General features: G+C 39.2%; 1 protein-coding gene across 1 annotated transcript in view; it reads right to left on the bottom strand.

Moving 5' to 3' along the window:
• The window catches only part of FAF1 (Fas associated factor 1), a 166214-nt gene that overhangs the window by 107566 nt on the left and 33314 nt on the right, over window positions 1–25334 (bottom strand). The window contains exons 5-7 of the mRNA XM_053392478.1: window positions 22121–22212; window positions 21534–21625; window positions 13164–13269 (exon numbers count right to left, since the gene is read on the bottom strand). Coding sequence (XP_053248453.1) covers window positions 13164–13269; window positions 21534–21625; window positions 22121–22212 — 290 coding nt within the window. The remainder of the gene's footprint in view (window positions 1–13163; window positions 13270–21533; window positions 21626–22120; window positions 22213–25334) is intronic.

The raw sequence follows: 25334 nt of genomic DNA, 5'->3' as shown, positions 1-25334 counted from the left end.
AACTTAGATTTCAAGTTTAATCTTTACACATATTTCATCTGAACACACATTCACTTACAAGGGAAATGGCGTAAGTGTTGCAATTCTGACCACCCTGATTATTTGTGAACTGCAGTTGTACACTTTTATCATTTCACACTAACACCTTTTCAAAAGCAAGCATTATACTGTCAGGTTTACGTTAAAGAACATTTCAAAAGTTTTTGACTAATCGCAAAACTGGCTTACATTTTTTTATTACAGTTCTCTGTAAAGCGATTAGCAAACTTAGGGCCCAATTTAGGAGCCTTGAAGACCAAGTTGCTGGTTTTTTTAAAAGAAGGATATATCAATGATTTTTTAATATGTCCAAAAACAACATCCATGACTATGTATTTCTAACATTAAATACCATGGCCATTTATTCATAAACATGTATGATTTGGACTACGAAAAACAGGTATTTGTGCATCTCTCTCTCTCTCTCAACATATATAACTTTCTCCATGCACACACATACACATATACATACATGGAGCCATACACAAGTGCTCACAAACCAAAGACTAACAGATGTGTGACTTCTAATTAGTTATAATAATCTCTGCTTCAATGCAATTGGAAAAAGCCTCTCTTTTCATTGGAAATTAGCATCCTTTTGAGTTTTAAACTCTCCAGATACTTCAAAGTCTGATTTCTTTTTTTAAAAAAATTATGATGATTATTAATAATAATAAATCTGGCTTCTGGTTGGAATTTCAGACCTCTACTGTGCTAATTTTACCAAAAAAAGAAAATATTAAATTATAATTATCCTAAACAGACACAGTCTTGTGAAACTAACCTCACATTCATATTAAAATACAAAGAGCCGACTATAATGAATTTGATTCATCCTTGGGACACAAAGCTTTACCACAGTAAACTCAGTCAACTGTTGCTCTTGCTTTTATATTCATGGTACTTAAATAGCACACTTTAAAACAAAAAAACCCCAATTGGCTTTTCAGACATCCACCCTCCCCAAAAATAACGCACTTGAAAAACCCAAAATGATATGAAAAGGCTTCAAGGCCTCTTTTCTCCCTTTCAGAGCAGTTTTTTTTATTTCTGTTTGCAGTAATCTGCCTTTCACTTTCTCGTTGCTACAGAACAAACGAGGAGGCTCAGGACTTTGAAAAGGGGCTCAATGTGTAATGGGCCCACTAGAATTAATTTAGTTGCACCAAATCCATTGAGCACCGAAGGGGTTTCTCCCCCTCTTCTTCTCAAATCATTCCGAGTTGGACGCAGCCCCCCAGCCTTTGTAATTCTAGTAAAGCACTTAAAGTGCACAGTAGGTGTTCATCAGGACCATCTGGTCAAAAGCAAAACAAGCTGCTGATTTTGCCTTTGAATAGAATGAAGCAAGTGTGAATTAGTCTCTTCAATTAGCACTATTACAACCTGTCAAGTGCATATTGTAAAACAGGATTATTACAGTATTGGTCACCAGTGCAATTATTTACTCTCTGCCTTTTCTTGCATATAAATATGTCTTGGTTTATTAGTTTCTGATAACTGAAAATGGTTTATTTAAAAGCTACGCCTTTCGAAGTAATCAGCAACACGAATTACAGGTTATGAAATATATTCTAGCAATACAATGCTTTATCTAATAATTAGAAGTGTGGTTGTTTTTTAATGCCTTTCGTTATATCGGCTTCATTGTTTCAGTTATGTATTAAAAAGTCCATAAGGAATCATGGCTGCACAGATAAACCTATACCTTTGCCTCACCAAACTACACCCAGACATTAGTATATTCTAAGCATCTCAGATCTGTCCCATCCAAACAGATACACATAGTGGGTTCATTACCTGCAAGGTCTCTTTTCTTACCTGCTGTGCAATGTGCTACTGGTCTACAAAATACATTTACTAATATATTCTCGTTCACATGCAGTTGTTGAAGACTAAGATGACTCAGGGCCATGTTCACAGCCTGTTATGTTCCCTTTTTAGCATGAATTGAATTGATCTTTGAAAAGCACAACTTATCATGTTGAAACGATTTGCTAATTCTCACATTGTGTTTCAAGAGTACAGTTAGGAATTTTAAAAATGTGTGCCTTGGGTATTACTTGATGATATAGGCATAATATTTCAAAACCGTCCTACAATCTACTCCCTTCACTAAAAATACTCAGTTCTACAAGTTTAGCTTTCCTAAAGCGAAAAAGAAGTAAAAAGAAAATTTATTAATCTGTTTTAAAATAATTTTTGATTAAAAATTAACGTTCCATCCAAGTGGTACAACTAAGGGCCAGGATTAAACAATCATAAAGGTGTCAGGGAACTGACATCAGAGATTAGCGGAGAGGGAAGTTGCTCCAATGATGCAGGGGAGGGAACCAGCAAGGAGAGAGGGAGAGCTTCCGCTGGGGAAGGAAACCAAGGTGACACCAGGAAGAAAGGGGAGGCTGAGAGTACTTCAGAGGGAAGGCTCCGAGACTCTTCCAGTGAGATCAGTGGGGAGAGCGCAGGACCTCCGCTTGGCACGCCTACTCTGCGCAGAAGGCTTCCGCGCAGAGAAGCTAGGCGGAGACTGGCTGTCAAGGAATTTTTATGTTGGAAGAAGTTCAGGAAACGCCCACTGACGGATTCTGCCAGTGATTGAGACAGTCGCGTTGTAAGGGGCTGTCAAACTAGGGAAAGATTTAGCTATACAACCCGCTTGGAGCAGTTTGGAGTTTTACGCATAAGCAACCCCAATTCCCACTACATAAAGGTGATTCAATAAAGTCAATAAAGTTTATACACTTTGTCTCTCTTGAAGAGTATATCCCATGTCAAATGGTAACCAGCTTTGGAAACTAAAGAGTGACATTCAACTAAGTTTTACTCAAAGTAGAACTACTGAGATTTATGTCCATAACTTAGTCATCTTCATTAATTTTAGTGGGCCAACTGAGTAAAACTTAGCTGAATAACACCCTGATAGATTTCCAAAATTGATTTGTGGTATGGCAATATTGGGGGGAAGGAGGGTTCTGCTGTTCAAAGAAAAAACCACAAAATTTTCCTTTCTTTTTGGATACAGTCATGGAACACAAAGACTTATTACTGGTAAATTTTAAAAAGGCAATATACAAAATTATATTTTCTAATATTGTTTTATGCCCCTGTGTCCAAGGGTGGGTGTTGTCATATAGTTGTTGAAGCAACTCGTTGCATACAGATCCTAGCTGAATGGGAAATAGGCACAAACCAACTCCTTTTAATGTAATTACCCTGCCAGATTCAGCACCAGGAAACTGCATGCAAGCCTCATTTGGTTACTATAAATAGTGCTGACCAGCTGTTAGGCATGGTGAGAGACTAGACTTAGTCTTGTAAATTCTTTCCTCTCTGCTGAGTAAACCGGTATCTTATTGGGGTACCCACATGCAGTGCTGGCTGGTGGGTGTGAGCACCTATGTAGATTTGGAGTTGGCACAGAGTTTTTGCTGTTAAGGAGCCTTACTTACCCTTACCTGGGTAAGTTGAATGTGGAAAACCCCAGATATTCTTCCAATTACTTTGTGTGCAGATTAGGTCTACTTTTCAATACATTGATTGGCTTATTGCTAATATCTACATTTTCTACAGATATGGCAAAAGAACATGAAAAAAATAAAGTTCAAGGTCTGACGCAGTTTCTACAAACCAATACAAATCATTTTCTGCCACTGAATGTTATTTCATAAGAACTATTTTATACTGACATCCTAGCACAGTTCAGATCAACGAAACCAAACAAAAATGATCTCTGATCTATAGAAGCTCCAGTCAATGGCAGGGATCCAATAAAATTATTAGCTATCATCCATGTAGGCACAGGGGGTTCCAGCTACCATCTTCCCACCAGAGCTACCACCCCCTGATAGTTAGGAGATCCTTTAGGAGCAGCATTCCTTTATACAGGAAGGACTGCACACACAAAAAATCAAAATATACAAAAAAACACACCCAAAACACTCTGCACCACAAACAATGTATCTATGGTTTCTGATGTAGTTTATGGAACTTTGTTGATACCACTTTAAGACATTCATTTTACATAAGTCTCAAATAATCATATCGTTATTCCCTTTTACCACCACCTCCACCTCTTAAGAGTCAATGATGTCGTGTAAATTTACTAGATTGATACAGGATAGTAAGCGGCAGGTAGGTTGGTGGCCAAATAAAAAAGATACTTTATCCATGAGTGTAACACATAACGCAATACCCAGTTAATCCAGAATTTCTACCACCCTCCAGTTCTTTACTCACAATGGTCACATGAAAACAAAGTTTAATAATCCAGGTTATGCACCACATGCAGCATGGACCTACATGCAGGCAGCCCCTTTTCTGCCACTTCACTCTTCCCATTACATCAGTGGCAAAACAAACCTGAATTTGGCACTTAACCATAGCTTCCCCATTCTCCAAGAATCCAGAACTATAGTTAATGACATTCAAACAAGCCACAATATTAAGCCAACTTTATATTCTGTCTTGTTCAGTGTATTAAACCAGGATCTGTGGCTTAATATACAGGTGGTATCAACCTCCTATTGGTCTGAAACACTGAGCAAGGTGGCATACAGCATACAACCACCATTCTCCCCCTTCACACAACCCCACTTGGTCTGATCTCCTTATGCACTTCAACAATTTGTTGATGTTCCATCATGTGTTGCACTATGTCAAACACCGTAATTCAGATGCAGCCCCCATGTTCTCTGACAGTGAATCCTCATCTAAATATCTTGAGCCTGCACTCCAACTCTCATAGTTCTTGAATCTGCTGGAAAATATCTTAAAATATGTCTTTAAGAAAAGACATTGAGTTACCAGACTGTTAATGTAGAAGATCAAAACTTTTTAGTAAGGAGTCGCTTTGCATCACCCTAAACAATTTATTCTCCTTAGGGTCCCTTTGGAAGAAGGTAAAATCCAATGTCATTCAATGGTTGCATTGACAAATTCCCTACAGATGGGAAACCTTGCTTGAGGATATAAAAGCTCACTAGGCTTTGGGCATTGTTAGACAAACACTTGTCATTCCTGGGAGCACTTTCAGTCCTGCAGAACCTGACTCTAACCTACAGTAGCTACTTAGAACTTGCTGTAGACTGACCTGTTTGAATTTATTGATTTGTTTGAATCATTTATAAATTGCTTTCCCAGAAACTCAAGAATCCCAGAAGCTCAAGAACTTAAGACAGCTTAGTGACAGTGATACATGCTCTGGTAACTTCCAGATGGGACTACTGCAATGCGCTCTATGTGGAGCTGCCCTTGAAGACTGTTTGGAAGCTGCAACTAGTGCAAATGCAGCTTCCAAAGATTTGCACCAGTTGTCAATTCACTAAGAGGTGCAATTTAAAGTATTAACTTTGACATAAACAACTTGGGTGCAATTATATGAAGGAGTGCCTCCTCCCATAACCAGCCTTGGTGCTAAGATCAGCAAGGGAGGTTGAATCTTCTGTGGTTTGAGTGGTGTGGGGGGCCCTTCTTTGTGGTGCCCCCCAGACTGTAGAAGGACCTACCCTATAAGGTGCACACTGCACCATCAGTGTATGCTTTTGACAACTCATCAAGATGCATCTCTTTACTCTTTTGGTTGAGTGAGTGTCTTCTGTTCTTCTGCACTGCTGGTTGCTCTGTACTGCTATTTTGTTATTCCTATATTAATTATTTTTATAGTTTGATTTTAGGATTATAATTGTACACTATGCTTATTTTAATTCTGTCCCCCCAGAAAACCCACCCTAGGGCCATTTGGTGAAAGGCACGCCATACAGTAAGTATGAATAATAATTGTCTAAAGATACAATTTGGTGTTACTTAAAGATAGAACAAAAAGTATCTACTGATTTCTAATTGTCCCAGCTCAATTCATAGCCTAACTGGATAGCTCAAAAGTCAAACAAAACAGGGGTGTTTTGCCACAACTTCCTTTCTCAGGGAAGTCATCCTACAGCTGAAAAATGGAAACCATAGTCCTCCAGATGCTGTTTGGCTCCAAGTCATCAGCCCCAGCCAGCATGGCCAATAGTCAGGGATGATAGATTCTCCATCCCTGCCCTACAGCCTCAGGGCCACTACTACAAAGGAACAACTGATCCGAGCCATGTGAAGATTCTGATCCTAATTTAGTGTTCCACAGACTTATAAAAGTAGTTGCACAGGACAACCATTCTCTGGAATTCTATGCACTAACTTCTTATCAGGTAATTCTTTCTTTAGCTGAAAATTTGTGGGTTTTGAGGCAGGAGACCTGAACTGCTTTTCTACCCTACTTTATCAAAAAGGTATGACTAAGACGCTGGTTAGGTAATGATGGCCATTACTATTCTAAATAATCCATTAAGGCAAATAAATAAAACATTTCTTAATATATTGGATATGGACAGGTAAACCTTTACATCCTTTCTATACTAGAAGTGCCTGTGGCCATACACAAACCTGAGACAATACCTATCAAATCAGAATGGGAAAGTATTATTTACATGGCCACCACAATGAAGTATCATCATCTAGAAATGCTTCAACTGACTTTTGAGATCTAATTATGACTTGCACATCCCACCTTATCAGCATTACTTCAAATATGAAGACCTCTCTGTAAATCCAATATTGGCTTGATTGCCCCTTTTGTGAAGCAGATGTTGGATCACTGTGAAGAGTTGATGAATCCCATTATTCTTGAAACTTAGTAACACCATGAACCTGCCCCGCTTATCCTGTTAAAGATGTAATTTCGGGAATCCCCTATACCCCAAACTCGTAGCAGCTAATGAAATAGTTTTGAATGATTTACAGAGTTGTTTTATGGGTGGTGTTTTTGTTCTTTTTACTGATAATTGTATTGCTTTATTCTCTCTGGAAATTGCTTTGAGGGTTAAAAAACAACAACCAAGGGCTGTATAAATTTTATGAAATAAACAAAATAAACAGTTCTTGATATAAGATATAGGCTGACATGGTGTAAAAATTGGAAGCTTAATGCACCTTCTTCCCCAAGTCAAGTCTTCCATCAGCTTTAGTGTTCTAGCCCACCTGGAAAGCAGCTAGAAGAAACAATCTGAAACAAAATCAGCTACCACCGTTTTTTCTGAGTCTTTGCCTCTTAAATAACTCCCTCTCAACCTTAGGTGAGGAGCCTAGGAAGCCTGCCAAATGCACTATGATATAAGATGATGAGATGATATAAAAGAGACCTATCAGTCCTGTTGCTCCAAAGGTGCAGTAACTAGTTAAAGAACATGAAACGGATAATAAGTACAAATGGACAATTTCCCAACAAAACCATGTAACAAATCGGGTCTCACAAGGAATCATATTGGGACCTGTGCTTTTAAACTTGTTCATAAAAGTGCTGGAGTTACGGCCGAGCAGGAAGATCACCAAGTTTGCTGGTGATGCCAAATTGTTCAGGGTGGTAAAAAAACAAAGGGGGATTTGTGAGAGCTCCAAAAGGATCTTTCCAAACTTAGCGAATGGGCATTAAAATAGTAAATGCAAATCAATCTAAGCAAGGGGGAATCCTAGCTTTGCATAAAAAACTAGTAGGGCCTGAACTGGCAGTTACTGACCAGGAAAGAATGATTGGAGTCATGGTAGATATCTTGATGAAAATGTCAACCCAGTGTGTAGCAGCTGTGAAAAAGGCCAAGTCCATGTTAGGGATCTTTAGAAAGGGATTGAAAACAAAACTGGCAATATCATAATGCTGTTATACAAATCCATGGTGTGGCAATTCTGGCGTGTACAGTTCTTCTCACCTTACTTTAAAAATAATATTGTAAAGCTGGAAAAGGTACAGAAAAAGGGTGACCAAAATATGGGACCTTTAGTTTAGAAAAAGTGGAGTAAGGTGGGGGGGATGACATGATAGGCAGATATAATATTATGCATGGCATAGAAAAAAAGGGATATTGGAAGATACAAGACACACAAAATGAAGTACTGTGGAATTTGCCACCATGGGATGTGGTCACCCAACTTGGCTGACTTTAAAAGGTGTTTAGAAATATTTGTGGAAGATTCAGCTACTAACCATGATGGTTGTGCCCTACTGCCAGGATCATAGATGGCATGCTTCTGAATACAAGTTGCTGGGGGGGGGGGGCAGAACTGGGGATAAGGCTGCTTAACTCAGTCCCTGCTTGTGGTTTCCCCTAAGCATCTGATTGGCTACTGAGAGAAGAGGATGCTCAATTAAATGGGCTTCAGTTTGATCCAGCAAAGCCTTTCCTGACATTATGGTCTATAATGTGATCTAGACCAACAACAGGCAACACTGATGTTGCTGGATTACATTTATTATCATCCCTGACCACTGGCCATGCTGGCTGGGAGTTGTACCCCAACATCTGGAGAGAACCATGTTGTTCACTTCAGGGCATTATTCAACTAAGTTTTACTCACAGTAGACCCATTAAAATTAATGGATCTAGCACAATCCTGCTCATTAATTTCAGTGGGTGTACTCTTGAGTAAAATTTGGTTTAATGCCATGCGTAGTCTAGACAATCCCTCCCAAGCTGCTCAAATCCCCTTTTGTAACAGGTAATGATCCAGAGATGTGAGTATTCTCTCTCCTGCACATTTTTTGTTCTCTTATCCTATCAATCCTCTTTGAGCAGCCTGAAAAGAGTTCCAAATCCCTCCACAAGTCAGGAACAAGTAGTAGATTGGATAACTTATATACTATAGGCCTTTCTCTTATATTTACACTTGAAGTTGCCCCTGATGACCTGACTTAGAATGGTTCATCTTAAGACTTTCCTTTTTCTATATTCCGTCCTAGATTTGGACTAGCTGCTACAGGGTATGACATCTCTTTCTCAAGCCCTAGTTTATGTTTCATGGACACCAGACTTTCAGATTATCTAGCTAAACTGCAGCTTACATTATTAATTCTTAAAAGCAGCTGAAAATCACAAGCTGAAACACTTTTAAAATGAATTAAACTGATTTCTATATGCTTGTTTCCCTTACTATTGTTTCCCGTAATATTCAGAGGCTAAAATAACTTAAAAGAAAAAGATGCTCCAGTTTGACATAAATCAGAACTTCTGTTTTGACATTTTTTTTTACATTGCTGCTTTGAGTTTTAATCCTGTTCCAGAAAGTCAGGGTGGTATATTCTTATAAAACAAATATTTAGTTTTAGAGAAATCCCATTATGATACCCAGTATGCATATTTGTAATTTAAAAAACAAACCACCACCACCAAGGAAGCAGGTTCACTGTTTGGAGCTTCTGAAGACAAAATACACTGAACATCACAAATTTGTTTCATGAAATTTTACTCTTATAGGAAATGGTGATTTTCAATAACTCCCACGTGTTCAGATGGAGAATGATTCAAAGTATAGTACTCTACTCCACACAGTTGTACCAATATATCCTTCTATGGTGCTAATTCCTGTGCCCCATTCTATCTTCTGCCATATAGCAAGAGATAAGCATAGGACCAGGCGCCAGACCTACAGCAGTGATTCAAGTGTTACCTTGTGCTTTGTTACAAGGGATAGAGGGAGCAGCCACCTATGCGCTACTGCAACACTAACATGTTTATATGCTGAAACTTAAATCATGTATATATCCTGTTGCAAGTGTTAAGGATTTTAAAAAACACACTTATGAAATGGAAACATAGAACTCATAAATTACAAATACATACGCATTTCATCATCCTCACATAGTTTCACCCTAAATAAATAAATACATCTGAAACTTGTGACAAAGATTATTTTGCCAAATAGGCCAACGTGGAATCATTGTTTCCAAATTTTGACTCCTACTCTCTCGCCCACTTCATTTCCCACAGCTCTGTGGCAGAGCATCTCGTCTGCGTGCGGAAGATCCCAGGTCCAATCCATGACATTTCCAAGAAGGGCTGGGAAAGGCCCCCACCTGAACCCCTGGACAGCTGCTGCCAGTTGGTGTAGACAATACTGACTTAGATGGACCAATGGTCTGACACGATGTAAGACAGTTCCCTACGGTCCCAGTTTTAGAGATCCTGCATTAACTGATGTTTCATTTCAGCACCATGAACTGCTAATTAAATCTTTTATCAAAGGAGGGAGATATAAAACAATTTAACACACACTACATCTTGCCATTCTGAAATTTATTGGGAGAAGACTACCCAAATAAAACATGTGTTTTTGTCAACCCCATCTACATTCTAAGACTGTGTCTATACAGCAGGAATGCACAGTTAAAAGACCTCCAGTCCACATAAGACTTTAATTTTCAGCTAGGCTGGTCTCGTACCTAAATTCAGGACCAGCATAGGCTCTGCAGTCTACAAGTGCATAAAGTTACCATAGTGTCACCTTGCATCACACTCATTCTTAAAAACAGACTCTTTTACTTGAACCATAGTGCCAAACTGGGAGCAGAAGGAACTCTCATGCAAATGTTTCTTAATTTTTTTTAGCCACTCTCTTACCAGGATTTCAATTTCAATTCATTTGTTTCTTTGTCACTCTTCAATGTACATTCCAAAAGGAAATCAAAGTGCCTGAAACTAGGGGAGGAATATAAATTCATGTCTACCAATCTAACAGATTTATCATTAGCTCACTACAAAAATATTCATGACCCTACTTAGTATGGAAAAATAAATTTAAAAAGTATTGCTTGCCAGTCATTCAGGCATTAAAATACTCCTAAATATTCCAAGTAACTGAGTCTGGAGAGACAGTTGCATCCAATAGTTGTCTTGAGGCCTGAAACATTCCTAGAATGTTAAGTATTTCCTTTAATAATTGATGTAGACATTTTGAATCTTTCTGCATAGGATATCAGGTGTGAGTAGATTGCATTAACACTGCTTAAACATTTCAACTTGTCAGTATGGCCAACTCGATTTCTGAAATATTTGCAGTATTTTCCCATCGAAACAGTAATAAAGGTAAAATAAATATATGCCACTGCTTTATAATCACTGAACATTAATGAATATTTTATGTCTTTTTAAATCTCCCTGTTTAATTTTAAAGGGTGAAATTAAGTCTCCTTCACGCAATATGCCAATTATCTGAAAATCAAACAATAACTCAGCCATTATACTCCTTTTTGTTAATATACGGGAAGCTAATTTGAAAACACGGGATAGCATTTTTAGAGAATAATTGAATAGTCCTTCCTGCCCTCTGGTGGCCAACAACTGCAACTTGCACATGTTCAATTACTGCCGTATAACAAAGTATATGTAAACTTGTGATATTTTTTAAAAACCGACATTTGAATGGAAACAGAGGAAATGACAAATTTACCAGTAACAACTTCAGATAATAATGTTTTAAATAATTAACACTTCCTTTCACAGAAGGCAACTATGTTTAACTGCTAATGCTCAAAAGGTTAATTCAAGTTTTTGAGCTGAAATGCAAAATAGAAGCCTACAGTTTAGATCTCTTTTGCACACAACCAAGATGTTCATTAAAAATAAAAGAAAAACAGAAAAACAGCCTGCTTCATTCCACAACACAAATTGCTTTTTGAGATTCTTCACTATAGGAAACAGTTTAGCATGCAGCACTGGGATGGGGTGTTTTCCAAAAAGGGGCAAATGCCTCTGAGCATCATACTGCTATTTTGTGAAGTACATCAATTAATACCTAACCTTTACTTATGGGCAAAATCTCTATCTGTATGAATGCTGCTTTATTCAACGAGGCACTCCCCAACTAATGTGAAAATTCTCAATTGGTCAAATAAAATGTGATCAAGTCAGATCTAGAACCTGATTCTTGCACTCATCACACATTCTGCTGAAATTAATGTGATCTCAACAGACAGTATATTTGGGGATTTCATCTTAAAGACCCCACATTTTAATCCTTGTTAGCACTGAACAATTTCATTTAGCATGTAGGAATGTCAGACAATGCTACAATTGTCAGAGGAGGACAACAAACACAACAGATCTAATCTAATTGTTTTCTTAATTCACTGGAACCCCAAATTTAGTTTATTTGCAAGGCCACTGTTCATCACAAGCAGTTGCTACAATGTACTGAAGGCAATGTGATAGGATACAAGCATTCAGACCTATTACATGATATTGTAGGGTCCTTCAAGGCCAAAAAACCCAGTTCAATTATTCATTTGTAACTTGCTTGCTTCTAACTGAAGCTAAAAACAATATTAATTAATGCATTCTGCACTGACAAACACAGTTCCACATATAAGGTTTGATTGCCTACATTCTTAAAGTTGATGAGAGTCAAAAAGTTGATGTTAAAACAGCAGAGATTTGCTTTTAGTATTACAAGCACTAGTGCTAAAATCAACTCAAAATAAGAAACCGTGGAAAAACTGCTAACGTCCAAGCATCATGCATGGAGGTCTGTGCATACATAGAAGAGTCTTTAGAGTTGTCCCATTAATGCCTTCAGAAAGGCGTGGATGTATACAAAGTGATCTGTGTTTAAAGGTGTTTGGCTTAATATCACAAGAAAATATTCAAGAGAAACACTTGATTTTGAACTGGATAGAATAATGCATTACAAATGGGTCGTGATAAGCACAAGAAACAGCGAAGCAAGTTATTTGATTTTAATATACAATGTTATGGAACAGACAGGGATTTCAACTTTTAAAATAGAGGGCAATGTCTATTTTCGGAAGTATATCTGCCTTTCAAGGATCAATCAGCAAGGGACTGTTCTTTGCAACATCACCCCTTGCTGGCTGCTTTACAGAATAACAGTGGTATCATTTTTAAAAAGACACCACTTCTCTGCCATTCCACTCACAGTCGAGATGACACAACACAATGGCAGTGTGTTTGACACAAGGAATATACAGGAAAACACAGTAGTATATAATCAAGAAAGAAAGCAGGGGGAGCCTAACTAGACAACACTAGTTCATCTCTGGCAATGCATTTTGCTACTAAAATGCAACATGGAACAAATACGCTACTGCTTTGGGCTAAAATTAATGCAAATTTTATGTGTAGGTCACACCATCTGATGTACCTACAGTAATCTTTCATCATCCAGTTAATTAAAAGCTAAAAACTTAATAACGAAACACGAAAGGAAGTCTGCAGCCTGAATACATAAGCCCTCTTTAACAAAGCCGACATTAGTTATAATGAGCTACATTTATTCTTCAGCTGTGAGACAGAACTCACCTCCTGAATGGTACTGCTTCCTGAGAAGTTGAGGTTGTACTCCCGCTGGACTTCTCGATGGGTGACGATCAGCATGAAGTTTTGATTTAATGATTCCTGCAGGGCACTGAAAGGGTTGAAAGAAAAACAAGAAAATCAGGAGTGAGCATGTTCTAGCTTGCTTTACATTTAGCTGCGAAAACCCCAGGAGTACCCTAAACTCAGCAGAGACAAGCCCAGGCACAATGTTATCATCACTTTCTTTTTTACTCCTAAAGGCAAGGAAGCAGGCAGCAAATAACCAAGGGGGCTAACCTGTTAACTCCTTCTCTCCTAAGGTGGCTGAAGCGCCTAAGGCTACATTTTAACTCCTTAGAATTTTCACAACTCAACTGCTATTGCCACTGTGTTCAGCTATATTTAACCATATATATTTATTGAAACTGATATGTTAAAACTATATCCTCCAAAAAGATGCCTATATAAACTGATTACAAGCACGTATACACATAATTTTTATTAAAGAAAATAAATATATGCATATATAAACACTTTATTTCTAATTCTGGCGCACTGCCTTTTTGGCAGTTTTGTCTAAGATGATGTACCGTCTTAATGTGTTCTATGTTACCTTACAGCAAGTTGTAGCCGATGGCTGTGGGTGTGCAAACACACACACGGGGGGCATGCATGACCATATTTTTCAGCAGACTTGGCAGATGTTAACAATCACTGCTAAAGTAGACTTTTCATGACACCAGTGGGCAGTGTTCGAAACTCCCATTGTTCTAAGAGCATTTTGCGACAGAGAATTAGTGTGAGCAGTTTCTGAGCTCTGAGCGCAGTACTGCACTTAAGATTTCAGATTAAAACTGCAGAGTGGAAGGAAAAGAGGATCTTTTTCTGTGTCTCCACTTCCATCTACTCTCTGAAGACTGGAGAAGAGACCCTCTTAAGAAGACTGGGGGGTGGGCAGGGGAAGGGTTAGACCATGTGAAAAATGAACTGCAGATCATTCATTTTCAGTTTTGTATTCTTGCTATAAAAAAGCGCGCCTAGACATTCAGTTGTTGTGTAGGTTTTTAAGGTGCCATTTAGCTCCTAGCTTTCATATCTCAGTTTCTAACACTACCAGTGAGAAATGTTACAAATACTTGCATTTACTAGTAAATCTCAAGAAACACTGTCAAATGACCAAATCCCATTCCCATTTTCATAGATTACTAGTTACTGCAGATGTTTACCAAGGTGGGCTAATTGGCGAAATGAATTCTTTTCAGGCTTAAAATTTTATCTCAACTACTGCATCTTCATTATCCATTTCCAAATGTACATGGTTCCAAATGTACATGGTCCATTTCCATTTACATGGTTAATCTGTACCAGAAGCTAGACCCCAAGGCAGAGTATGGACTATCAGTGCTTAATTTATATATTTAGAACACTTATAAACTGCTTCATCCAAAAGACAAACAAATACCTCTCCACGTGGTGTAGAAAATCAAATTATAGATAAAACAACTAAGATCCATACATAAGACCACCATCATTAAAAGCAAAGATAAAATCAATAAAACTTTTAAAACACATATAGGTAAGTAAATCATGTGTCTGGATAAGCTTGCCAAAACAGAAAAGTTTTCAGCAGATGTCTAATGCAGACATCTCCAAACTCGGCCCTCCAGATGTTTTTGGACTACAACCCCCATCATCCCTAGTTCACAGGACCAATGGTCAGGGATGATGGGAATTGTAGTCCCAAAACATCTGGAGGGCAGAGTTTGGGGATGCCTGGTCTAATACTTGCTTTGGCTCATTTTCTTTACTTACAGGGCTAGACAGCATGTCCCCTTTGGGCAGGTATAAAGCACATGAGAATGGCAAAAAGTGTTTATTCATCAATGGTCTGCAAGACTGCAGCATTCAGGATTGGGCCACACATGCTGGTGAGTGTATCATATTGTCTTGAACCACCTTGCACAGATTCAAACCAGCTTCAGGCCCCAGTTTATGAAGCTGACTTGTTTCCACTAACCATAGTTGCAATTAACCACTGTTTGGGGTTTTGGACAACACACTAAACCGCAGTTACTCCCCAAAAAAAGTAAAAGCTTCTGACCAGCTCCTTGTGACAGGTCTGGAGGTGGAGGAGACAACTGCAAGAGCCTGAAGGGAAACTGGCTCATTCTCTAACACTAAAGCATAGGATAGAAAAGTGTGGTATACAGTGGTTCCACCAGCAATATGTATTTGAAGTTCACCATAATAAATCCTCCAACTTCACCAGGATTCTCTGCTGGTGTAAAGCAAGACAATAATTGGTCTTTCTTTAATTAATTAAATCAACATGTATTATGCTGGTTAGAGGACAAATTAGATTATACTGTAATTTGTCCAAGTGAGAACTCAGCATTAGAGGAAGTGCCTTGCCTAATGAATGCATAGTGAGCATCACTGATTTAACTCTAATAAAACTACCCATTAAAATACTTTCAGTGGCAAAAAAAAGAAAAGAAAAAGCAGCAACCACTTCTTGACCAGCTTGTACTATATATTTGTTATAAGTATTTAGAACAATATTAAGAATTAATATTATTCTGCATGATTATAGCAAGGAAGAAGCAAAAATGTACAACTTAGTAGAATGGGTTTATTTTAGATTGGGAAGTACTTTCTGGGAAATTCCACTCATTTCTTATCTGTTATTCTGAAACTTATTTTGATCATATCCAACATAAATGATGCACATGTAAAAGCAGGTTTCCATAAGGATCTCCTTTTTGAATAATAAGCTATACATGGCAAAAGGATAAATTACATGAACAGTTCTCAGCACTAAATCTTTACATCTTGGTTCCACATATACTGGAAAGATACATTGCTGCTTATATGATCACCTGTTAGGAAAGCAGGGAGCCAGTTTCTCTACTTAGATTATTCCATTTCAGGAATCCAGATCCCCTCTCTTTCCCCTACTTCTCTTTCCATTCCAATGCTGTCAAGCATAATTTTGATATATAGACATTGCTCTAAGACACTGATGAACACCCCACTGATAGCTACATATATATCTGCATGGCTCTGTTACATATCCAGAGTTTGATACATATGGCATAAACATTTGTTGCCTTAGCCCAAACCTGCTGCAGCCCAAAGGAATCAATATTACATTTATAAAAGTAAGAATTCTACTTTGGAAATGCAGGATACAGCTGTAAACATCCCTTCATTCACATGCAACCACATTTTGAGAAGTACTCAAGTGTTCAGCTTCTCAGACAACAAGGTATGACCCAATGGACACTGGAAAAGCCAGGCACTTAAGGCCCAACTAGACATGGCAGTATTTGTACCAATGCAATTAATGTAAAATGGCAGATATGAGAAACAGTCTTGGAAACATGGACAATGGAGGAGAGGAGAGACAGACAGACAGACAGACAGAGACAGAGAGAGATTGTCTCTCTGCCACAATCCTAACAAAAGGCTAAAACCAATGGAATACTTCATTTGAAGCACCAGAAAGGAAATTTTTGTTGGTACCAGACAGGGACAGAAACACTTTTTAGCAAAGTGAGAAAGGCTGGGATACAATGTAGCCAACAAATGCACTGGCTACCAATTATCTTCCAGAACCAATTCAAGATGTGATTTTTATCTTTAAAGCCCTTCAGAGCTTGGGACTCCCACGTATCTAATAGGCTGGTATAAGGAGATGCAGCCTAATTGTTGCCTATGTTACTGGGCACACTTCCTGTATCATATGTCTGTACATGCAAAGTGGAGGTCATTGCACCTCAGAATGCGACCTTTACTGTAACTTATCTGAGGCTCCAGAATTATCTCCCCGTGGGGGTTCTGAGCTGCTCTGGTCTTTTAACTTTTCAGAGAGGGCATAAAGCCTCATTTTCCCCGAAGATGTACGGTATCTCTGTGGACAGAGTGGCTGTCTGTTGCTGATTCTGTAACAGTATTAAAGATATATCTGTTTTTCTGTACACCTCAAGCCCAGAGAAGCTCACTCCATCTCCGTCTCCATAATGCCTCACACATTCCCTGACACATCAGTCACTACATACATTACTATGTAATTCAGATTGTGCTGTAAATCAAATTCAATGGAGCTTACACTATACAGTAAGTGGGTGTAGGTTTGCAGCCCAAAAAAGCAAGAGTATTTCACTTCAGCTGCTGATAAAAATAAGGAAAAAAGCAGTAAGTCAGTTTAATTTTTCCATGGTTATCCTACAGCTAAAGCAGCTTACCTTTAGATGTAATAAAACACCCATCATCCCTGGCTATGCAGGTTAAGGCTAATGTGAGTTGGAGTTCAACAATAAATGGGAGGGCAGCAGGTAAGCCAACATTATAACTATATTTTGATTCAGGTGTGTTCTTTCATGGTTTTCACTGTACAAAAGGGAATTTTTCTGCATGATCGTGATTATGAGGAAACTGGAATACATACAGAAAATCTAAGTTGGCTTTTTATTAGTATTATTATTTTCAAGGGTTGCATATTTAGATATTGATGTTATAGTTCCAGATGTTCCTAATATACTTTGTAAAATTCTCACCTATTTCAGTGCTTGGGAATAGCATCTAATCTCAATTATTTTGGCTATTTAGTAGATAAATCTGTCTCTGAAAATAAAACAATGTTTTCAGAATCAGCATGATTGGGGCAATGGCTTGCCACCTCCATTATTCTAGGTTCTGCTCCACAAAGGCTCTTCATGAATTTCAGAACAAAAAAATTCATTATTCATATCGATTCGTTTTTCCCTTCAAACATCTAAATTTTAACAAAATATCATGACACATAATGATCAACATTTCTATTGCAAACATACCGATTTATACAAGCTCGTGTCAACAGACATCCAAATTTACTATAATTACAGTTTATTTACACTAAAACAAAATATGAGCTTGGTATGTAAATGTAATGTTTGTTGTAGCTAATGCAGCAGGAGATGGCAGATTAGTCTCAAACATCAATCAGTCAGAAAATCTGGCTAGTATGATAAATGAGAAGGGTTTCTGCTTGTTTACATTTTTAAACTTTGAGATTTTCTAAACTGTCTCATAAAAAACCTGAAATAAAAAAACTTTAAAGTGTACAGTCACTAAAACGTGTGCAGCTCAATCTTATACATATCTACTCCAAAGTAAGTAGCACTGATTTCAATGTCAAATTGCCATGATGACTTTTTCAGAATAATTTCCCCCAAGATTATGTAGCGTAGGGCTGCCATACATCCAGGATTTCCCAGATATATCCAGGATTCGTCCATCGGAAATAGTGTCTGGGTGGAATTTCCAAAAATCGGTAAAAATGTCAGGTGTATGGCAACCTATGTCAGAAGTATTGATTCTTTTGGTGAATTTCCTTAAAAATAGCTCAAAAACTTCATTTTTGGGGAGGTTTTGCAAAAAAAGAAAGCTCAACAAGCTTGCCAAAAATAGCTCAATAATTTTGTGTCCAGATTTTCACTTTTTGAAATATGGCAACTCTAGTAGTAGGTACTGACCATACTCCTCAAAATTTAAGGTGGCAATTCATATCCCCAGCTAAGGGGGGATATCAGCTTAGGGGGAAAATGTTGGAAGGTTTGAGCAAATGAAAAGGTTGTTCAGTGCCAGGCAAAAGACATAAAATTTAGCACCAGACAGTCCTGCACAACTGTGAAGGTCCCCTCTCCAGTGACCACCTATCTAACTTTATAAACAGGGAGTGAGAGCTCAAAGGAGGACCTCTGAAGAGGTTCACAGCATTCAGCCAAGCTCATGAGGAGGGAGGTGGTCCTTATCTACCCAACTTCCAAGGCACTTAAGGCTTTTAAAAAAGGTAAGCACAAGCACTATGAACAGTGCCTGAAAACAGATCAGTAGCCAGCATAGCAGCTAACGAATGACAGGATTGTGTTCCCTTCAACTGATCCCACTTAACAGTCTAGCAGCTCTCTTTTGAAGTACCGTATTTTTCGCTCTATAACACGCACCCGACCATAACACGCACGTAGTTTTTAGAGGAGGAAAACAAGAAAAAAAATATTCTAAACGAAACAGTGGATGTATGAGTTTTGTGGTTCATGCTGTGGCCACAGACATGTGATCTGACAGTGAGTTTGGAGTAGCCCAATGCAAAAATCCTGAGGATCCATGTGGATCCATGCTTTGTAACCACGTTTTTGCACCACTGCGGCCCCAGGCAACAGTGGGTGCATGAATTTTTTGGTGCAAGATGTAGCCATGGACATGCTATGTGATCTGATGGTGAATTTGGGGTGACCCAGTACAAAAATCCTGAGGATCCATGTGGATCCGTGCTTTGTAACCACGTTTTAAGTGGGGAGGGAAGGAAAAGCACTCAAGGGACAAGGAGCACGCGTGGGGTGTGTGGAGAAGGATGCTGCTGCTAATAATGAAGAAGAGGGGTATAAGGGGAGAAGGCTCCTCTCCTCTCCCACTTTGCTCCTTTAAAGCAAGCAGGCTCTGCTTTTCTCCCTCCTCCCCGCTCATCCCCGGCTTAGCGAGCTGAAAAACTTTGCTGCTATGTAGCAAGCTGAGTGGAGAGGAGAGAGGGACAGAGAGCCTGCTTGCTTTAAAGGAACCAACCGGACAGGAGCCGCTTACACTTGTGTAAGTGGGTCCTCTCCTCTCCCACTTTGCTCCTTTAAAGAAGCAGGCTCTCTGTCCCTCTCTCCTCCCCACTCAGCAGCTCTTCTCCTGCTTTGCTGTTTCAAAGCGAGCCACAGAGGACGGAAGGAAGGGGAACCATGGATCCTCTCCTCACGACTGCAGCAGATCCCCACCCCCCCGCCACCTGTAGGCATTCCCTCCATAACACGCACAGACATTTTCCCTTACTTTCTAGGAGGAAAAAAGTGAGTGTTATGGTGCAAAAAATACGGTAACTGGAATTTCCAAAGAGGCTTCAAAGACAGCTCCATATACAACACCTTGAAGTAGTTCATAGACAGCCAATGTTGTTAGACTACAATACTCATCAGCCCTGTCCACTGAACATGCTTTCTGGGGCCAAGGGGAGTTGGACCCCAACAACACATGGAGGACACCATGCTGTTCTCCAATACCAATTGAATCCCAATTCTGTCTTCTTCAGCTATCCATTGTATGCAAAGATCTTTCACCTGTATATAGAAGGGAAAGAACTGACACCATTCCTAAGATGGTGGACTGCTTCTATTTAACTGCACTCTTGTGTGTGCAGACACTTTCTGTGTTACAGGTCAGTACTTAAAAATAAATTCTCATACATTGTGATAAGCACTCATATTTTATTTTGTAGTTCCAATTGCTAACAACTGAAGTGTTCAATTGAAAATACAACGGGTTTGTAATCTACATGCTGTTCAAGTTATTCACACCCATAAGAACAGGAGCCAACTTCTAGGGAATGAGGTCCCTCCGCCTCCCCCCCATAAAATATTTAAGGGGGCTGCCCCCTCCCAAGTTTAGGGGCATTGCAATTCAAATGGTGTATGTGTGCTGTGTCTTAGGTTCAGTTTTGCAGGGTGGGGCTTATCTGCTCCCCAGAAATAATTCATTCAACTTTGCACCCTTGCCCATAAGTTATCTACCTTGGGAAAATGATAGATATGGCTTGAAGGAACCATAAAATAATCTTGGCTGATCTCCCACTCTACAGGATGATTCCTGTTCATATTATATCCATTCTACACATCAAGAACACCTACCCACCAGTTTTAATTACCCAGATTAGAGTGTGTCAAGAACAAGAATTTAAAAATCTATTAACAATTATCTTTGAAGAAATTGGACAGAAAAAATATCTCCCTTCTAGTATTTATTACCTTAAAGGTAAAGGTAAAGGGACCCCTGACCATTAGGTCCAGTCACGGACTCTGGGGTTGCGGCGCTCACCTCGCTTTATTGGCTGAGGGAGCCAGCGTACAGCTTCCAGGTGATGTGGCCACCATGACTAAGCCGCTTCTGGCGAACCAGAGCAGCACACGGAAATGCCGTTTACCTTCCCGCCAGAGCGGTACCTATTTATCTACTTGCACTTTGACGTGCTTTTGAACTGCTAGGTTGGCAGAAGCAGGGACCGAGCAACGGGAGCTCACCCCATCGCGGGGATTTGAACCACCAACCTTCTGATCGGCAAGTCCTAGGCTCTGTGGTTTAGACCACAGTGCCACCTGCGTCCCATTCATTTATTACCTTACCTTTACATAAATGTTTACTATGGGGAGAAGTGAGCACAAAGTAAAGTATTAATATTATTTTTAAACAAATGGCAATGGAAGTCTAATTCTGATTTGGCAACATTGTTAATGCAAACTCCTCACACAGAGTGATATTTTACTACGCTCAAACGTATTTTAAAAAATTGTATCTTACCCAGGCATACTTGATGAGGAGGGTGGTGGCAAATCAGGCGTTAGGACATAGAGGCTGTTGTTTTTTGGCAAGTGTAGAGTTTTTAGAACAGTCTATAGGGAAAAAACGTTGGAAATTAGAAACATTTTGCATCAAGTACATTCACCTCAAAGGAAGGGCCATTTTGGTTTATCTATAAATAAATCATTAGCAATCATGTCTGTGTTTTTCTAAAAAAAATAACAAGTGGTGGCAGAAGTATCAGGACCTTGGGACAGGAACAGATATTTTCCCACTTTATCGCTTCCTTCAGTTCTAATAGAGAATTGCCCCCTCCCATTTGCTCTTAGTCCCAGAAAGTAAGTTCCCAAAGATGCCAGTAGCTGCATGTGATGTATTCAGCACCATATCTAGTTTGGCCCTAAATATGTTTCACTGCAATAATCAAGTTATTAGAATAATCCCACCTTCCTACCCCCAGGAGCTCAAGGCAGTGTACACGATTCTCCCAATTCCTATTTTTTCTTCACAGCAACTATATGAAGTAGGTTAACTTGAGAGTAGCAGAAAGCCCAGCATTTGATTCTGGGACAAATATAGGAACTTACACTGTCATCTACGTCTCCAGTTTTCCAGCCTTTTAGCAACATTTTTGATGAAGGAATCTGAAGCTCATTTTCTAAAATGTGTTTGATCTCTCCTGCAAAACAAAAGTATTGTCCATATTTATGTTTTTCGGCATTCATCGTTAGTAAACATTGGCAAAAAGAAAAGTTACTAGGCTTGAGAAGCCCAAACATTCCATACTGTTACTGTAATTTCAACATTACTGAAGAATTTAATAAGACACAAATCTAGAGGTAACATTCTCTCTCTTTCTCTCAGTGTATATTATAGCATAAAACAATCAATAGAATGTTAAAATACTATTTAGGATAAATTCTAAATCATCAAAGCAATATTAACTATCAAAACCTTAAAATATGCTAAAAACAAATACTATCATTTTATGCCACAAATATTTATTGGCGTTAAAATTATTTGTTTTTCCAGAAAAGATAGATACAGTGAACCCAAATGGCATACAATGAACAACAACGAAGTGCATAATTTTTGCTGTACGGGATATATAGTTCACATGCAACCCTTCAACTCCTGTTGATTTTTAATATGTCAGTCAGTACTTTTGCTTGTAAGTACTGCTTAAGTATACGTTTAAAGTTCACAAAGATTAAGATCAAAATACTATCACTCATTTACCATCTTATAAAGCAGACGTGAGGAACCTGAGGTTCAGGGGCCAAATACAACTCTTCTATCTGGCCCTCGGACCTCTCCCTAGACCATGCACCGCCTTCCTGGGCCAAACACCTCTTCCTGACACCATACCAGACACTGGCCATTCTCCATTCCCTCCTTAAGATCTTTTGCCCGGCTGGAATCTGCACTTGCAACTGTGAAAAATGCCCCTTGCTGGTCTGGATAGGAGAGTGAGGAGCTGGGGAGATGTATGTATAAGTGTAGATAAACCTTTGGTTTTTGCAAGGTTGGAACATAGCAACACAGCTCCTCCCACCACTGGCAAGTGGCTCCCCAGGAGGAAATGTGGTTCCCATGAAGAAAAGGTTCCCCATCCCTATTATAGGGAAAATAATAGGCTGTTTTACAAGGGAATGAACTAAAGGTCTATTTAGCCACACAGGCAAGCAACAACAAGGTGCCTGTTAATGGCTTTTCCCAGGTCACCTGCTTCAAACCTTTACAACTCAGGTGCCAGGACTGAACTCTACAGCTATGACAAAGCCTTTCTCTACATCACTAACCGTTGGCCCCCTCCAATGTCCCTGCAGAAACAGTTTCCCATTGCCTATTACTGCCATCAATGGGGTCAAAATCTTTCCGCAATTGAGAAATCTTATCTATCTCTGTGAACAGCACTGCAGATTTCAAATGTACAGATGTTTGGAAGATACCAAGATAGAAAAACAACCATCTCCTTAACAGTCTTTGTATTATTTTTCCGATTCCGATTTGTGGTTCCCCCATGCCCTCCTTGAAAACGCCCTACAAGCAAGCAATTGCCTCACCGTACAGAATTACATTAAGCGTTGTCCAAAAGAGCGATCATTTCACAATCATATGTGGAAAAATTATTAGTCTCGTGGCATTAGGTAGGTGTCATACAAGTCAGACTGTAATGAAAATCACATCTTTATTCATTGGTGGTGTAGCATAACTCCATCTAGCGGACATTTTGTGCAACAGCTGCTAAACATGGGCGAACAATTTTAAATACTAGTTCAAAATACTACAACTGTGACATGTACATAGTTGTAAACATGTGCATCATCAAGCCACACTCATTGGGGACCTGAGTGGCCTACTGGAGGGTGCACTTGACGGCAAATCTAGGTTTGTGTACACGTAATGGGAAAATGGGCCTTGAGCACAATGCAGATGGAGGGGTCCAAAACACTGTTGGTGTTATAATAACAAAGATTAGCTAAAAAAGGGATTCTACAGTGGCATTTAAGAGGTGCAAATGAAGTGTCTGGTTTTTTCACATATCTCATAAGTACATCCATGTAATATTGCAATGAAGCAAGAGGAAGACTGGTCGTTCTTTAATCCAAAAGCCAAAGGAAAGGTTTCCCTGGTTTTCTATTGTCTATTCAATGTTTTCTCAATATCAGAAGCATCTTCAAGGTTCTCTCTCCCCCCCCCCACTCCAGGTTACAGGTATTGTTATTTTGCATTTTTTTAAAAAGAAAGGACAATGTAACCATGGTAACTTTACACTGCGGGAGGAAGGGAAATAAATATAAAAAATTATCCAGATAAAGTAAAAGGTAAATTAGTGTGTTTGTGATTCAGTAACACTACCCACATTCTCCTGTGAAGTTCAGCTACTGAACCAAATACCACCATCTGGAATAATATTCTAATGATACACTGGATTAATATACCATCTTAATTACTAGTTGGGCAATATACCGAAACAAAGCAGTGGCCTGGTTTGGATAGTATCCACCTTTACTTTCTCCCTATCTACAACTGGTGGAGGGAGGGAGGCAAGATTATGCCTTGTCTAATCTGCCCACTGAGCATACCTGCTCCACTTATGGCACTCCTGGGCAACCCCCACAATAACTGTAATGTTTAAAATAAGATGCACATGAATAAAAGCCAGCACACACAGGCTGAAATCACCAAGTCATCCTCCCCACCAAATCAATCTAGGAATGTAATGTACGATTTGGGTCTCTTAGCAGCCCTGAAAAAGCCTCTCCTGAAGATCAGAAGATTCCACTCAGGGGGAGAACTGTGGTTTAGGGGCTAAAGAGAGGGATCCCCAAAAACCAAGTGTGAAGGTGAATTAATGTGATTTTCAGTGATTCCCCATTCCCTCTCCATCACAGGCTAGGCTAGACCACCCTAACCCACTGAGTAGTAACCCCAGCCTTTAGAAAAGCCTTTTCAGGGGGCTCAGTGGAGAGAAGAGGGATGTAAAGTCACCTTCCACCCACCCTTCCTGTGAGTGTTTCTCTGGATCCAACCCTTTGTTTTAAGATTTGTTGCAGCAACCGCCCTGTGTGAAGAGGCTTCTCCTTTTCACACACAAGCATGAATGCCTCTTAAGGCAGATCTTGCCGCCTCCCCCTTTCTCAGATTAAAGCCTTGTATTGAAGACCCTTACAAAAATTCAAAAAGCTGCTGCCTCATTAATCAGGGGCACCTTTTTAACCTTATCAAAGTATTAGGACTGACTAAATGTTGTTGCTCTAGGCACCATCCTAATGAGAGTTGTGCATATTGAATATT

Source organism: Podarcis raffonei, chromosome 6 (genome assembly GCF_027172205.1).
Source record: "Podarcis raffonei isolate rPodRaf1 chromosome 6, rPodRaf1.pri, whole genome shotgun sequence".
NCBI classification, from domain to species: Eukaryota; Metazoa; Chordata; class Lepidosauria; order Squamata; family Lacertidae; genus Podarcis; species Podarcis raffonei.
Note: the sequence above shows the minus strand (reverse complement) of the source record. Positions and strands in the feature narration are given on the sequence as shown.